Source organism: Erigeron canadensis, chromosome 7, assembly GCF_010389155.1.
Source record: "Erigeron canadensis isolate Cc75 chromosome 7, C_canadensis_v1, whole genome shotgun sequence".
NCBI lineage: Eukaryota > Viridiplantae > Streptophyta > Magnoliopsida > Asterales > Asteraceae > Erigeron > Erigeron canadensis.
The window spans coordinates 9,849,627-9,865,855 of NC_057767.1; the positions used below are offsets into that span (position 1 = coordinate 9,849,627).

General features: G+C 32.5%; 1 protein-coding gene across 1 annotated transcript; it reads left to right on the forward strand.

Annotated features, from left to right (window-relative positions):
- Nucleotides 1-9,305: 9,305 nt before the first annotated feature.
- Nucleotides 9,306-15,508, forward strand: LOC122606922 (COP9 signalosome complex subunit 4). The gene is made up of 14 exons (XM_043779815.1): nt 9,306-9,496; nt 9,594-9,745; nt 11,308-11,411; nt 12,191-12,251; nt 12,413-12,505; nt 12,611-12,711; nt 12,845-12,953; nt 13,106-13,150; nt 13,237-13,305; nt 13,684-13,775; nt 14,607-14,649; nt 14,741-14,800; nt 15,114-15,173; nt 15,316-15,508. Exons 1-14 carry the CDS (start codon nt 9,367-9,369, stop codon nt 15,388-15,390), a joined length of 1,194 nt encoding a protein of 397 aa, XP_043635750.1. The 5' UTR covers nt 9,306-9,366; the 3' UTR covers nt 15,391-15,508.
- Nucleotides 15,509-16,229: the final 721 nt, after the last annotated feature.

Genomic DNA, 16,229 nt, shown 5'->3' on the forward strand with positions numbered 1-16,229 from the left:
ATTCTTGAACGTAGATTGTGGTTTTCAAATGTAATCCTTTATTAAGATATAATCTATACAAAGAATTACAGGGTTGTTGTGAAAACAAGATAACCTACAATATCTAAACAACCCCTGAAATGACAAACAACAATCAAGAAGTTCTTGCTCAAGAAAAGCCATTCTAAGGAAAATGCCACACATATGCATACAAGGAATGTGGCTTTTATAAGTGAAAACCATTATTCGCTTGGTATCCAATTAAGCCACGTATTCTTCTTCTGTTGGACGGTCAAAGGAATATTTAATCGTACCTTCATCGTACTTGTGGTCCCCAAAACCTACAGCACATCATTGTGATCTTCTAATAAGAATATGGACACGCATATGTATATCTGTCACCAACCTAAATTCTAGGAACCTTCCTAGTCACGTCATTTATCCTTATCAACAAATCTAGGTTGTCATTCTTCACTTGATTGTTAGACACAAATTGCTCGTTTGTCAGGAGCAAATCTGTCTAAGTGTTTCCAAACAGACTACTAATCCCAAGCTGACTTCCACTATCATCTTGGTCTTCTATCTTCAATCCTCCTCTTTGACTTGGACTAAATGCTATGACAATTTGATGCAGCTTGAACAACACTTGCTTTCATAAGATAAACAATTACAAAGTATGAAGCATGATCTGGGTTAGTTACATATCGCAAGCTGTGTCAGCTTAGTCTGACCCAGATCAGATTACAAGAACCAAAAGATTACTAAGTGTTTATATATCAGATTTGTCATCACCAAATTTACAAATAACATTAGGACTCAACATATTACCTAATGAGTAATTACTTATGATTGTTATTTTATCAAATAATAAATCAAATCATATGAAGGACCATATATATATATATATAAAATAAAACATAACATATGATTTAACAAACATTACTGTATTATTTACTCAAATTTTACAATAAGACAATGTAAGTAGAATAGTTTATAAAAATACTTATTCTATCAACTTTAAATTAAATTTCTATATGTAAAGTCTAACAAACATGCCAATATATATATATATATATATATTGCATAATCAAATAAGTTGAAACTTAGATGTATACAGATTTTAAATAACCATTATTAGAAATCATTAAATATTGAGTGTCAAATTCACCAATTAATGAACATATGCAAATTAATATATAATAATTAATAAAAACTATTTAGAAGCGCATAAAGTTAATATAGTCTTTTTGTAACTAAAACTATCTTGATACGGTTTGAATGAAATTGGTTAATGAAAATTTAGATTGAAAATCTATATATTTAGCTGAAAAACCTGTAAGTTGATAACTAATAAGAACACGACGACTTTAATTGAGTTATCTTTAGTCATAAATATATGATAATAATATATATGAATATAATAAAATTCCTATTTCTATACTACGTAATTTATATATGAGAAAAGTGAGTATGGGGCTGTTATGCACCAAATTGAGTGAAAAACCTCTCACATACCAATATGTTAATAATTTCAATAAATGATTGGCCCCCCATGACTTTTATGATTTAATAAAAGGTGTGTAAGGAGTTTTTCACCCAACTTAGATGAAAACAAATATTCTAGATGATAGAAATTAAAACTTTAAAAGGGTAAAAAACTTTATTCAAATTACACATATTAACTTGTTAAAAATAATACGTGACCATTCCTATTTTTGTTGAAGGACTGATCTAAGATAAGATGGTTCTAGTACAATCTAAAAAATCATTAATAGATGGTAATTTTTTTAAGATAAGATAATAAAGTTTCTAATATAAGCTTGAAATAATTAACACATGATTACTCTTATCATTAGAAAGATTGTTATCATCTGCAGACTACTGTGAGAAATTCAAACAAAAATAAAAAATATATATATTATATATAAGCAACATCTTTGGATCAGTGGTAAACACCCTTGCCTCTGGAGACAGAGGTCATGGGTTCGATCCTCATCCCATGCAAAGGTTGGAGGGCCTTTTCTACCATTTAGGCAGAAACTGGAAGCAGCTTCTCTACTTAGGTAGAGTTAAGGTCTGCCTACATCTTAACCTCCCCCATACACCGTCGAAGTATTGGGGCTCAAAACCCGCGGAAGACGGCACTGAGCAGTTACTTACTTATATATATATATATATATATATATATTAAAAAAACATAGGCTTTAACAACAAAGGTAAACGAACGAACATGAGAAATTTAAGCAAATAAAAGACTATTTATTTCTTTAAAACTCAAACCTTAACAACAATATTGTGTTGGTGTAATGGTCGTTGGACTTTATTATTCAACTAAAAGTAATTATAATTATATAATATAAAATTGATGTTCATCTTACTTGACCTGAAAAAAAGCAATAATTATTTAAAACTTAGGAGATTTTAAATGGGTTACTATTGCTTCACAAAGGATGGTCCAGTTAGATCGAGAACTGTTAGGTTAGCAGATGTATCTTTGCTCCATGTTAATTTTGTAATTTTTCACTACTGGTGTAGTGTCTTTTTAAGATTCAAGTATTTCCATATTTGTCATTAATAGTTTTGAAGTAAGATCATCATGAAGTTGGTTATACCCATGCATTGCATGTACTAATAAAATCTATAATAGTTTTAACTAATTATAGATTAATAAGTAGTTGGAAATGAAAACCGACATATATATTACTTTATATATTAATAAAACGTTGAATCCATTAACGTACTAATTTAAATTTGGAATATAACTATGATAGTTGTCGTTAATAACAAAGTATGACTATTTTTTTTTTGTAGAAATCTACTAAATACTTAGGTGTGATTGATAGTAAAGTTGGATCCTAAATTGCATAACACTTGTCAAATCTTTAGTAATGAGAAACATGAAGTTGCAATATAGGAAAAAGTTTTATATGACAAACTAAATAATAGTCAAATTAGCACTTTAAGATATCAATCTTTACTACCTAATAAAGCAAAACACCCTTTTCTATTTTTAGTAACTTCTGCCTTTAAAATACCAATATTGCCCTTGGACATTTTCCTTTTTGGTATACCCTTTTCCGTTCCTTATTATCCCTTCCACATTATCCCTTTTATTCTCCATACACACACATCTTCTTACTGTCTCTCTCTCTCGCACCAAACTCCGCTGCCGAGTCATCACCATGAACCAACGTCGAATTCATCGCCACCAATATGTTAACCAAATCCACACACACACTTAATCGCAACCCCTTTCTCTCTGTCGCCGGATTCATCACCACCAACTACCGCCGCCGGATTCATCACCACCAACCACTGTCACCGGATTCATCGCCACCAACAGGGGTTTTTATTAAAATATTTTAATCCATGTTTTATTTTGATTATCCTTGATTGATTCTTTGTTATTTCAGTCTCACATACATCCCCCGCCGCCGCCGATTGAGTCACCGTCTATGTGAATTAAAGGTAAAATTGATCTTTTTTATTAATATATTTTAATCCATGTATTATTTTGATTAGAACCTAAAAATCGAAAATCGATATGAATTAAAGGTAAAATACATCTTTTTTTATTAATATATTTTAATCCATGTATTATTTTGATTAAAACCTAAAAATTGAAAATCGATATATTTATACGTGGTTATGAGTTATGACTCATGAATGTATGCTAATTGAAAGTAAATCAAATGATCTTTATATGAGTATATGCTTATAATGAAATCATGTCATGTGAGATTTAAATTCTCACAAATGATCTTTATGTGAGAAATTAATAAGTGTATCTTTTTCCTTGCTCATGTTGTTTTTAACTTTCATATTTAATGATATAATGATTTTTCTAAAAGTTGTAGTTTAATTGAATCGTCATTTTCGTGTAGCTTAATTGAATCGCCATTTGTTTTTGGTAAGCCTAATAATGTAGGTTCATCTTCTAATGTCAATAGATTTTGTTACTCACCCCCAAGGATTAACTCTTTAATTTTTGCATTATTATTCACTGCAAGTCATATATTTAGTCTTCTGTATTACCCTATGAGTGCTCATTTTACTCATTGCATTTTTTTCTTTCAGGAGAAATTATTTTCAACCAACAAGTCAACAAGATAAGGCTAACGTGATTTTTTGTTATTGTTACTGAATCATAATATGGGGCAGGGGATAATGTGATTAATTTTGTCATTTCATCAAATTTTCTGTTTGCAATATCACTTAGGTAGAAAAATGGGGTGGGTTGTGTAATAGGACATAAAGAGTAATTTTTAAAAGGTTTTAGCTTGGGTGACAGACGTTGCTAAACATTACTTCACTACTTTCTAGCTGGCATAGTGTTGGCTTCACACACGGTGTCATGAATACCAACAACATGCCCGTATTGGGTTTCATGATTGATTATGGACCTTTTAGATTTCTTGATGCTTTTGATCTCAGTTTCACCCCAAATACTACAGATCTTCCGGGGAGACAGAATTTCTTTTCAAATCATACCGATGTTGGCATGTAGAAAATAGCTCAGTTTGCATCAACTCTTTCTTTTCCTAATTTGATAAATGAGGTCAATTATGCTCTTGAAAGGTATTTCACCCTCCCGCCCTTCTATTGTGTTTGCACTGATTATAAGCATCCATTAGTAACCAGTTTTTGGTTGCTTGGGTAAAGTGATAGTATTGTTTTGTTATTATTTATGCCACATTTATTGAATTTGGAATAGCTTTTAAGAAGGGGTTTTTTCTCTTCAAGAAATCTGACATTTCTCATAATAATATTAATAACAATTTTATCATTAGATACAGTAACCGGTTATAATCAACTGTCACTATATAGATTAGTAATCGAACACGTGAAAAACTAAATTGGAATTGAAACTGGATATGGAACTCAACTTAGAGCAATCAGAAAGCACATGTAAGTTCAAATAAAATGTAGACCGTTTGCAAGTTATTTTTTATGGTCTTCTTCTTCTATAGTCTTAGTATTATTAAAGATAAAACAAGAGTGTAAGTAGTTCTGCTTATATGTTGAGCAGAGGCAGGGAGTTTGGCTATATTTGTAATATTGTATGACCCAAGCTCTTCTCTTCTTATGACTGCTGGATTTCAATCTGCCATAAAAGTGCATCAGTTGCTTTTTCATCACCCATGGGTCTAGAAGATGAAATGGGGTGGAAGACTTTGCAGGATGGTTCATGGTTGTTTCTCACGGAAGCATCTTGGTCTTATTGAATATATTGAGCAAAGCAACTTTGATCCTGATGAATCTTTTATGCAACATATGTATAATTTTTTCTATAATGAGCATTTTTGTATGTTGAATAATACATTATGTATATTTGATTAAGATTATTAGCCGCATCGCCTTTGTATTTCTATTGTATACAACCCATGTGTTTTGTTTGTTCATTCACGCAATAGAAAGGTACCACACATTTAAGGGATTAGTTTTCTAGAATGTAACTATCTTTGACCGAATGTCTATAGTAGGAAAAAACTAAAGTTATGTGTATTGCATGTAAGCAACTCGAAAAAATGTTTATTGTATATAAGAAAACATACGTGACAATCATATACAGGTGCCACTTGTCAGATTTTAATTGGTTGAAACGAAATTCTTATATACAATAAACATTATTTCAAAGTTGTTTACATACAATACACAAAACTTCAGTTATTTCCTATTATAGACGTTTGTTCAAAGTTTCCTACATTCGAGGAAACTAATCCCCACATTTAACCATCTTTTTCTGAAAGTACCGCTGCAACGTGCGGGTACCCTTCTAGTTTATATTAATATATAAGGATATAAATGTATGCATAAGGATGAGAAAAATTTTTTGAACTCAGATGAGAAAAAAATATAACAACTGAATATTCTGACCGGAACCCGAACCGACCACTAAGGATTATTACGAATTCTAATAGTACAAAGAACAAACAAAGATGGCTAATAAATAGCAACAAATGAAAATTTTTAAAAAAATATCACATAGACAATCCTTTAAAAATTTTTATAAATATATATATCCAAACAACATTTAGATAATTCATATTCTAAGATAGAGAAATAAATTTTAAAACTCCAATAAAAGTCTCTTTGGCGTAAAAAAAAAGTATAGCGCCAAAAAGATAGTATATCAATTAAAGAGTAAAAAAAAAAAATACACAAACAACCTCTTTGGCCTATTGGTAAACATACTAATTACCATAGGTGAGGTCATGAGTTCAATTCCCCTTCCCTCTTGTTTTTTTACATACATTAACATAAAATGATAAAAGCATTGGCTATGTTGGCTGACATGTCAAAGATGTATTGCTTACATGGTACCTGATGTGGCGAGCGGATTAATAAGGTGATGCAACATAGGAAAATGCTGATGTGACGGACCCAGAGAGTGCCATGTGAGCACTTTCTGATAGCCTTTTATATATATACTAGGATTTTTGCCCCGTGCGATGCACGGTTTTTGAATTATATTTTCAAAACTTTTAGTATTTAATCTTCTAATAAGCAACATTTAAATAAAATATTATATAAAATTAATTGAAAATATTTAAAAATCTAATATTCAAAATTTTCTTAATATCAGACCCACTACATTAATGAGTGGAAAAACAAAATATTAGAATACATACATACATTTAGCAATAACAATTTTGTGAAATAAACTTGATATACTGACTTAAACACTTCGTACAAAACACATATTGATATAGACGTATTTATAGGTTAGTAATTAACAAACTTATATATTGAAAAAAGGTGCTAGCAATTATTTATTTGGAAACAAATAAAAAGTTGACTATTTTATTTAATATATTGTTATTTTATTTTATTCATATTGTAACGAAAAAGGAATGTAGTATATATTAAATGGAAAAATTCATGGAGATGACACATAGAAAAAATCTTATGTGGCAAAGTATAAAGATAGTTTTAAGTTGAGTTGGATGACTTTAGAATGCTAGGATAACTACTGTTTTATTAAATATATATATATATATATATATAGAGAGAGAGAGAGAGAGAGATCTTATATTGAATATAGAATTATTCATCGTAACTTAATCACACAATAAAAATATACAGTTATTCCACATTATTTGTAAGTCTCAACTCAAGAGATGATACTAACTGAAGACACCTCTATGTTAATGGTGCGGTTTTTTTGTAATTTAAACACTAAACTGGAAATGACCAGTTGCAGTGAATGCATACCAAGTTCTTGGTTAGATTACTTATTAAGGTGACAAAGTAAATACAATAAAATAAATATGGTGAGACCAAGTTGTAATTTTTCAATTGTATTTTATTTATTAACTTAAATAAAATACAAGGTTGTTGGCAAAACCAAGATAATACACGAATGTAAATATCCTAACAACATATGAAATATACAAATGATCTAATACTTGGAAATTTTCCTTAATAATCGAAACACTTAAAGTTGTGAAGTGTTTGCTTTTACGATTGAGAGAATATTGCACAAGTTCACCAAGAATATGCAAAGTCTGATTATGCAAAGGTTGTTTCTTGGTTGTGCAAAGACCTTTATTTATAGGCAAAGTTGACATTGGGATTCCAACTTTGCCGCTCAAATATGGTTGAGAGCATTTAAAGATGTATTTTGAAATCCTTTGAAATGCTAGATAAAGCAAGACATAGAGTCACTTTATCCAAACTGCTTTATGCATTTTTGTACTTTAATCAAAGACAATTGCTATTGTTAGGATAAAGGTACATAAAGCAAAAAGGTCTTCTTCGTAATCAGTGTAAAGATTTGTAAGTACTTTACACTGATTCTCTCCGGTTCTCGATCTGGGTAGAATGTCAACTGGGCTTCGCCGCCATTGACATTCTCTATCTTCCATTTGTTGTCTTCGACTTCAACTTGTTGTATCTGGTCAGATCTCAACTGGTAGGAGTCGTCAGTTGCATTAACTGTACATTGCAACTGGATGCCTAATATTTCTGGACAAATCTTCTGGTCTCTAGATGCAGCTGAAGACGCTCCAGTTTTCAGCAAAATTGGACCTAACATAATTCAATAGCACAATATATCACGATGACAAAATTCCAAATAAGCTATCGTAAACAAACGAAAAACAAAGACAATTGAAATTCAACGAGGTCTATCTCAATATTAAAAGAATTATTGTAAATTAACATTTAATAAATTAATAACTTGTCGAATTAATAAAATATCTCAGTTTCAACAATATTAGTTTATAAAAGTTTTACTGTATAAAGGAAATCGTAGTCCTTTAAAAGATAGTGAGTCCGGCTCTTTTGCATTATATGAGCCCCGTTATGGCCAACCTTAATTAGTGACAACTGCATTACAATATGTACCACAACTATTTTTACTTGCAATTTACACAAACTTTTGATATTTTAAACTATATATACTAGTTGAGTGAGAATATATTACAAAATGTCATTTTGTTATATATATATATATATATATATATATAGCTGTATCATGTAAACTAATATAAATAATTGTTATATCAACTTAGAGTTTTTTTTAAATGCTAATATATTGTTTTTTTTATGAAAGGTAAATTTCATTCACACTTGCCCTGGCAAACCGGCGGCGGCAATATTTACAAATATTTACAATAAATTAAAACTACACCAATCTGACCAACTAATACAATGATGTTTTGATCGATTTTTACCAAAAAAATCCAAGGGACTTGATATCTTGAATGATGGAAGCCACATTGCCATTGCCACTAGCGAACCTCACATCGTTCCTATGTTTCCAAATCACCCAACAACTAGTCATAATCATACCTATAATCGCCTCCTTTTCTTCCCTGTTCTTTCCCGTTGTTCGTGAAACTCAATAAGGTCTTTGACGTCAAAAACAAAAAAAGGTCTTGTTTTACACCACTCGCTAATAGCTTGCCAAACATCAGCCGCCACACCACATTCACAAAAGAGGTGGCTTAGAGTTTCCGGTCCCTCCCCACATAATACACACACCAAATCCCCGAAATTGCAGTTACGCTCCGATATGGCAGTATGGTAGAAATACGATCCATGACTGCCCTTCACAAGAGTAAGTTACACTTATTCGGGACCCATTTACAACAAGGGAACACTATATCAACCACATTTATTAATAAACTTTTTCACCAAACTTAAGTTTAAAGTTTTCTTTTATCAAAAAAAGCTTTTAAAATTTTTAGAAGTTTTTAATTTAAAACAAAAATTAAAGGTTCTAAAAAGCTTTGTGCCCAATAATATACGTAATAATAATAAAAAAAAACTCCGTCTAATATCGCTGAGCGCTATCTTATTTACTTTTACTTTATTATTATCTAAAAAGCTCCTAAAACCCCTTCGAACCAAATTTCTAGGGTTTCAAAAATATTCTTTGCAATGGAGAGTGCCTTCGCTAGCGCATCCGCAATCGGCGATCAACGCCAAAAGATCGAAGAATACAAGCACATTCTTTCTTCCGTCATCGCTTCAAACGACATCGTTCAAGCCAAAAACTTCATTGATCACAGTTAACCATTCTTCCACCTTTTTTTTCCATATATATATACATATGTATATATAATAATCTGTATAATTAATGTAAAAAAATTGTGATGATTTTGTAGTTCTATCGGATGATGTACCATTGGTAGTATCAAGGCAGTTGTTACAAACAGTAGCACAAGAATTAGGAAGATTAGAACCTGAAAATCAAAAGGAAATCGCTCATTATACTCTTCATCAAATTCAGCCTCGTGTCGTTTCCTTCGAAGAACAGGTTCGTTTCGCCTTTCTTCCTTCCTTACTCCCTATTTTTCATATATATATATATATATCATGTGTATTATAAATTTGTATATTTAGAGAGAAAAAAAAACTAGGTTAGTGGTATGGCGGTCGTGTCCACATTGTGGTTCTCGGTTTAGGGGTGAGATATAGCCGAGTTTTACTAGCTACTTGAGTTCGAGCTTGTTTAAGTCGAGTTTGAGCGTAGAAGCTATAAGAAAAATCGAGTAGAGCTCGAATAGAAACTTGTTACTTGGTTAGTTATACGAGTTGAGCTTAATGAACTAATAGTCAGCTCGCTCATAGGTTGTTTAGTGATTCAAGTGGAGCGAGCTATTCGAGCTTGACGAGTTAAACAGAAGAGTTTATTGAGGTCACGACCTTGAAATATAGTTAAATAAAGGATTAAAGGGTAATGTGGAGTGTATCAGTTGGTGTTAGCTGAGCGGTGAAGTGGCTGGCAGTGTAAGAGAGGGTTGGCGTGTTGCTCTTTAATTGGCGATGGCAGTAGAAATTACCTATATTAATAAATGTACTAGATGTGACTATTGAAGTTGCTTTGAGATGTTGCGAGCTATCTAGGGTTTGTCTCATGTTGGTGGAACATGTTTATGTTACTTTTAGATGTTGATGAATTTGTAGGGCCTAACTTTATATAGCACATTCCATCCTTATATGGTCATATTCTTCTAGTTGTAGTTTCTGTTAATGCTGGTAAAGTAGATCTTGTTGCTACGATAGATAGACTTGCAAAATGGGGAAAGGGAGATTTTCTTTTTGACGAAGCTATGGTGTGAGGATAAGTATTGTTTGGAAGGGTTTAATTTTAGAGAGAGAAAATGGGGAGTGGCATGCGAGAACGTAAAGACCTAGCCGAGGCTGGAGCAATAATCATAGCAGTGGTTTTGGGTAATAGCATATTCTGCACCGGGAAGGCGGGAATCTGTATTACCCCTCGCGTTATTGCTGTCCGGGCTTCTTGCCAGACTTTATGAGACAAGTCTTGCAGTTAAGAGACTTTTTTTTTGTCAACAGAATTTTCTATATATGAGCCCTGATACTAATGGTCTTTAATTGGTGTGAGCCTTGTATGCTAGCCATTGATTGATTTGATTCTGATTCATGGCTAGGTTTGTGACTTGCATGCGGTTTCAGATAAAGTTGGTACAGCATTTCTGTATGTATATAACATGGTGGTCCAAGATGCTAGCCCTAGGTTAAGTGATTACGTTAGATGTCAATGCTGGGGGAATTTTTTATGTGTCCTTCAACTGTAGAGGTAATCATTCTAACATTTTCTAGGATTAACATGCATACGTCTAGAATATGTTATGCTCAACAATAAGTCAAAAATGTTCCCACGGAATATCATTCCTAAAAGCTATAACTCTGTGTATGTCACCCAAAGATGGTGCTAGCCCTTATGGACTCGTGTACTAAGTTAATTTCTTCTTTTCAAATTTGAAAGATTTCTCAGAATGAGCATTTGTGCTTTATTTTTGCATTTTGATTTATATTCACACAAGAGTTTAATATGGAACCTGCAACTTGTAGGTTCTCGTTATCCGAGAGAAGCTTGCAGAGCTGTATGAGTCTGAACAGCTATGGTCTAAAGCAGCACAAATGCTAAGTGGCATCGATCTTGACTCTGGAATGAGGTAAGGAAGAATGAAAATTCTATTATTATTATTATTATTAATCTTTTGTTATTTGATAATTTCTTATGCTATAGTTGCTTTGCCACAAGTGTAATAATAATTGAAATCAGCTGCAGAAGCTATTCAAACTATGTTCATGTTTTAGGCTAGAGGGAAAATAAAGTAAGAAGTCCTTGATAAGTGGCCGTCTTAATGACGATGCTTTAACATGATCACAATTGCCTGGGCCACGTTATTTCAATGCAGATTCTCACATTGTTCTGGTGTTATTAGTCCAGTTAATTACATTTGCATTGTATGTGTTTGGCTTATACTTTTTCTTGCTTGTGGAGGTGGCAAAACAGGCAAGGGTGGGGTAAAAGGTAAAAAGGGCTCGTGTCAAAATGGGTCGTTTCTAACTTTCTATAAATGGGTTTGGATTGATTATTATGATTTACCATTAAATTATTAGGGTGTTCCGTTACCTTATTATCTTTTAATTTTGAATTACTGGTTTATAATATATTGTAATAAGATGATAGCGGTGTTGGCAAATCCATATCTACCTCTACGTTTTTGTTTTGCAGCTCTGTAACATACTGCCCAATTTACCAATTAATTTACCTATACTAGAGTCTAGACTACTAGTAAATATCATCCATTAACATGTGTTGGCCCAGTCACTTGTCGATAAAATAGCCCTCACCGACCGGTTATGATTGCCGGCTTTACTCTCTTGCATCAATCTTTCTCAACTGCCTCTAATTTTGACTACTCTTTGTGTTATTTCATCTTTGTAGAGTAATTGATGATAAGTTCAGGTTGGAAAAATGTGTGCAAATTGCGCGACTGTACCTTGAGGTATGCTTTTGCTAACACGAATAAGCCTTACTATGTAACTGCAATCTCATTCTATTGTCGAATATTGATATCAGTGGGACAACCGACAACTATCTTATACAAAGCTATCTCATTCTATTGGTTAGTGTTAGTGGACTTACTATGTAACTGCAATCTGGCAGGATGATGATGCTGTGAATGCAGAGGCTTTTATTAACAAAGCCTCATTTATGGTTAGCAACAGTCCGCATGAAGTATTGAATTTGCAATACAAGGTGGAGACTGCTGAATTCTGATCTAACATACATTCTTGTTGGAAGGATGTTCCTGCATCATTATAAGCTGACACTATATTTTCTTATCTCTCTCTTTCTTTAAAGGTCTGTTATGCAAGGATACTGGACTTGAAAAGAAAGTTCTTGGAAGCTGCACTTCGTTATTACGATATTTCACAAATTGAGAAGAGGCAAATTGGAGACGAGTATGCCTTTTGAAATTCGGTTTCTTGATCTTTCACCCATTCATACATCAACCATCTGTTGCAACTTAAAGTTGTAGTTTTATATTTGTTTACTAAATATTATGTCCATTGGATCATCCTTGATCTGTTGCAGAGTGATTGACGAAGATGCATTAGAGCAGGCTCTATCTGCTGCTGTGACCTGCACAATTTTGGCTGCTGCAGGGCCTCAGCGTTCTCGTGTTCTTGCAACTTTGTACAAAGTAAATACCTTTTGCTTAATATCACTTGGCTGCCAATATATCTCTTATATATCTTTGCAAACCAAATGATTCATGTGCCAGCATAATGTTTAGTTGTCAGCTCTCCTATCTCAAAAACTAACATGGCTTTTTATTTATGTTTCCTCCCATAGGATGAACGCTGTTCAAGGTTAAAGATCTATCCAATTTTACAAAAGGTATCGTACATGGATAAAGGGTTATTCTAAAGGACCTTTATTTACTTCAGAGGTGCATACAACTTATCTTTTTTTGATCTTCTTAGGTGTACCTAGAGAGAATCTTGAGGAAAGCTGAGATAGATGCATTCTCAGAGGAACTGAAAGAACATCAGGTACTGTTAGAATTAGAGGTAGATAATTTTGGTGGGGGTTGGGTACCTGGTCAAAAGGGCCGGAGCGAGGATGAGCAACACTAGTTTTTCTTTTCTTGAATTTTATAAACAACTATATTATACTAGTTTTGGTTCAGTCACTATGACATTCTAAACTAATTAATTTGATCAACCATGTTTCATGATTTGTAAGTGTTCAGATACACTGGGCCATTTTTGACTTAATAATTTTTTTGAAGCCCATTTGTTTGCCTATATTGAATATAGCTTAAAGTTGAGTTTTACCAAATGTAGTGTACAACTTTCAGTCATGAGCTTGGTTCAGAACTGTGATATGCTGTTACCATACCTGATTTCTAATATTTGTTTCTTCAACAGAAAGCACTCTTACCTGACAACTTTACTGTGCTCGACCGTGCAATGATAGAACATAATCTCTTGAGTGCAAGCAAACTGTATACAAACATTAGGTATACCGATACTGTTTCTTTTCATCTAGGCTCCATCTTCTTCATATAAGTGTTTGTTAAACGCAAATATATAGTAAGTCATGCTCTTCACACTAAGTCTCTATTTTGTTAAGTTGGAAGAGTGGTATGTTCAACTTCCATGATTCTTAAATTTATGATAGAAACTGTAAAAGGAGCGAACATGGTAACGCATCTTCCGATATCTTTGATTTTTTTATTTTTTTTACTTTTAAACTAACTTTATTATCCTCTTACTGTTCATAATTTTCTGAATATACCTTCGGAATGATTGTAAATGGAAGTTGAACTATTGACTCAATTGCTGTTTTGTGCTTGGTTTTAATAGATCCGTTTGCAGGCCTATCTTAGTAACACCTTTCTTATGTTTGTTGGATGAAGAAGTCAAAGCATGTTAAGCTGGACTAGTCATTGTCAACTTCTCATAAACATAGAATATTAGATTAGGATAACATTTGTTATGTTAGTTCATAACTGGATTAAATTTTACTGATACATTCTTTTCTTCTTCACATTCATGTGATCGCCGTCACCTGATTACCCGCACTAAAGCAAAGAAACGTGTCTATCGTCACCATTAACAACGTTGATATGAGACGATTTTAGAAGTCAAGTTATTGCATTATTTTCCATTTCAGATATCAGATGTTCTGTCAATTAATTTTTCTTCCCAGCAAGTATAAATATTGGTTTTGAACGTTGGTTTGTCTAACTTGTTTAGAGTTTTTCAAAAATTGCCAGGCGATATAGTATATCCCTTCATCTTGTGCAATATTCTATCTATGACTAACATCTTATTCTTTTTGGTATCAGCTTTGATGAACTGGGCACACTGCTGGGAATTGCACCTAACAAGGTGTGCTTTTGAGTTTACAGGATTGTATCTGTTTATTTACCTGTATTTAAGTAGCATGCGGTAATCAGAACAGTTTTTTGTATCTTTGCAGGCAGAAAAGATTGCGTCAAGAATGATTTGTGAAGATAGAATGAGGGGGTCAATTGATCAGGTATTTTACGTGAAATGCTCTCTTTCACATCCAAGTTTCACCATTTTTACAATCAGACTTGCAAGAATGATTATGTTTATTGACTTGCACATCGTTTAATGAACATATATTAGTATTTAAAGCCCCCTACGTAAGCAAAAGGAACCCATGATCGAAAACAAGACCGTCCTAAACATCGCTAGAAAATGGATCAGAGTTAAATTTTAACTCTAAATTGAAAAGTTATTGTTATTTTTATGCAACAAAAAATATCAATTAATTCGTATATTGTTGAAGTTAATGCCTGATTTATGTTGTGGCTTCCACATGTCAGGTAGAAGCAGTTATACATTTCGAGGATGACAATGAGGAACTCCAGCAATGGGATCAACAGGTGATTTATATCTTTCTTGTATAGTTTAATCGTTTATCCAAAGAAGGAATATGAAAGTAATTAGCAATAAGGTTATGTCCGGGGTTTCCAAATTTCTCCCCCTTTTGACAAACGTTTATCACTTCTGTGGTTTTGTGTGCAGATTTTTGGGCTTTGTCAAGCTCTGAACGATGTTCTTGACAGCATGGCGAAGAAGGGGCTGGCAATTCCTGTCTAAAATATGAATGTTTGGAATGGTTGTAATTATTTTGCTTTGAACTTTTAAAGGTTCATGATCAGTTTCCGTATGTTCACATCCATATACTTGGTCTGAATCTAATCGTTAGATTTTGGTCTCTGGTATCGCTTCTACTGCTATAATTTTTGGTCTGAACTTGATAATTTTTGCTAGGTTAAACTAGAAACTGTGTAGCGGCAATTAACTTTGTTAACACAAAATATGACCCTCAATTATTTTCAAGTACTTGGGTTATTAAAGTTACGTTTGTTGGTCATTTTTATGTGTCGACAGTTGCATGTGCACAATGGTTCATCATATCTATCATATATTTTTATTTTATCCTTTTTTGATCTTTTAAACATGGCTTGTAGCTCTATTGTTATCAATGCTGAAGAGTGGAAAGTAAAAACTGGAGAGGTTATTTGTGAAAGCCGATAATTATCTACAAAAAATTAACTACAAATTTATGGCTTTATGATAAATTAATCATGATATTTTAGCCGATCTCTGAGCTATACGTTGGTTTGACACTCTAATAGTAATATAATGCTAGACACTAATCTTTACCAAAGTCCTAATTTTGATACCTAATCATTTGATTAACTTAAACTCTATGTTTTATTGTATCTTACTACATTATTTGATCTTACAAATACATACGTTAATCTATGTATATCATAGGTTTTTATCCCATGAAACCTACAAATATCTTTTTTGGGGTCTCAACAAAAAAAAGTTTTAATATAGGCAAAAAACTAAAAAATTGTATAAAAGGGTTTCGTGTAAGTTCCAGGTAACAGCTTAATTTTCAATCACATTTTCCTTTATTTTTAAAT

Excerpts from the sequence above, each read along its gene's own strand:
- LOC122606922 (XM_043779815.1), top strand. The coding sequence starts at position 9,367 with ATGGAGAGTGCCTTCGCTAGCGCATCCGCAATCGGCGATCAACGCCAA. Across the intron at positions 9,497-9,593 it reads CAAAAACTTCATTGATCACA|TTCTATCGGATGATGTACCA; the intron begins GTTAACCATTCT and ends ATGATTTTGTAG. Across the intron at positions 13,776-14,606 it reads AAACTGTATACAAACATTAG|CTTTGATGAACTGGGCACAC; the intron begins GTATACCGATAC and ends TTTTGGTATCAG.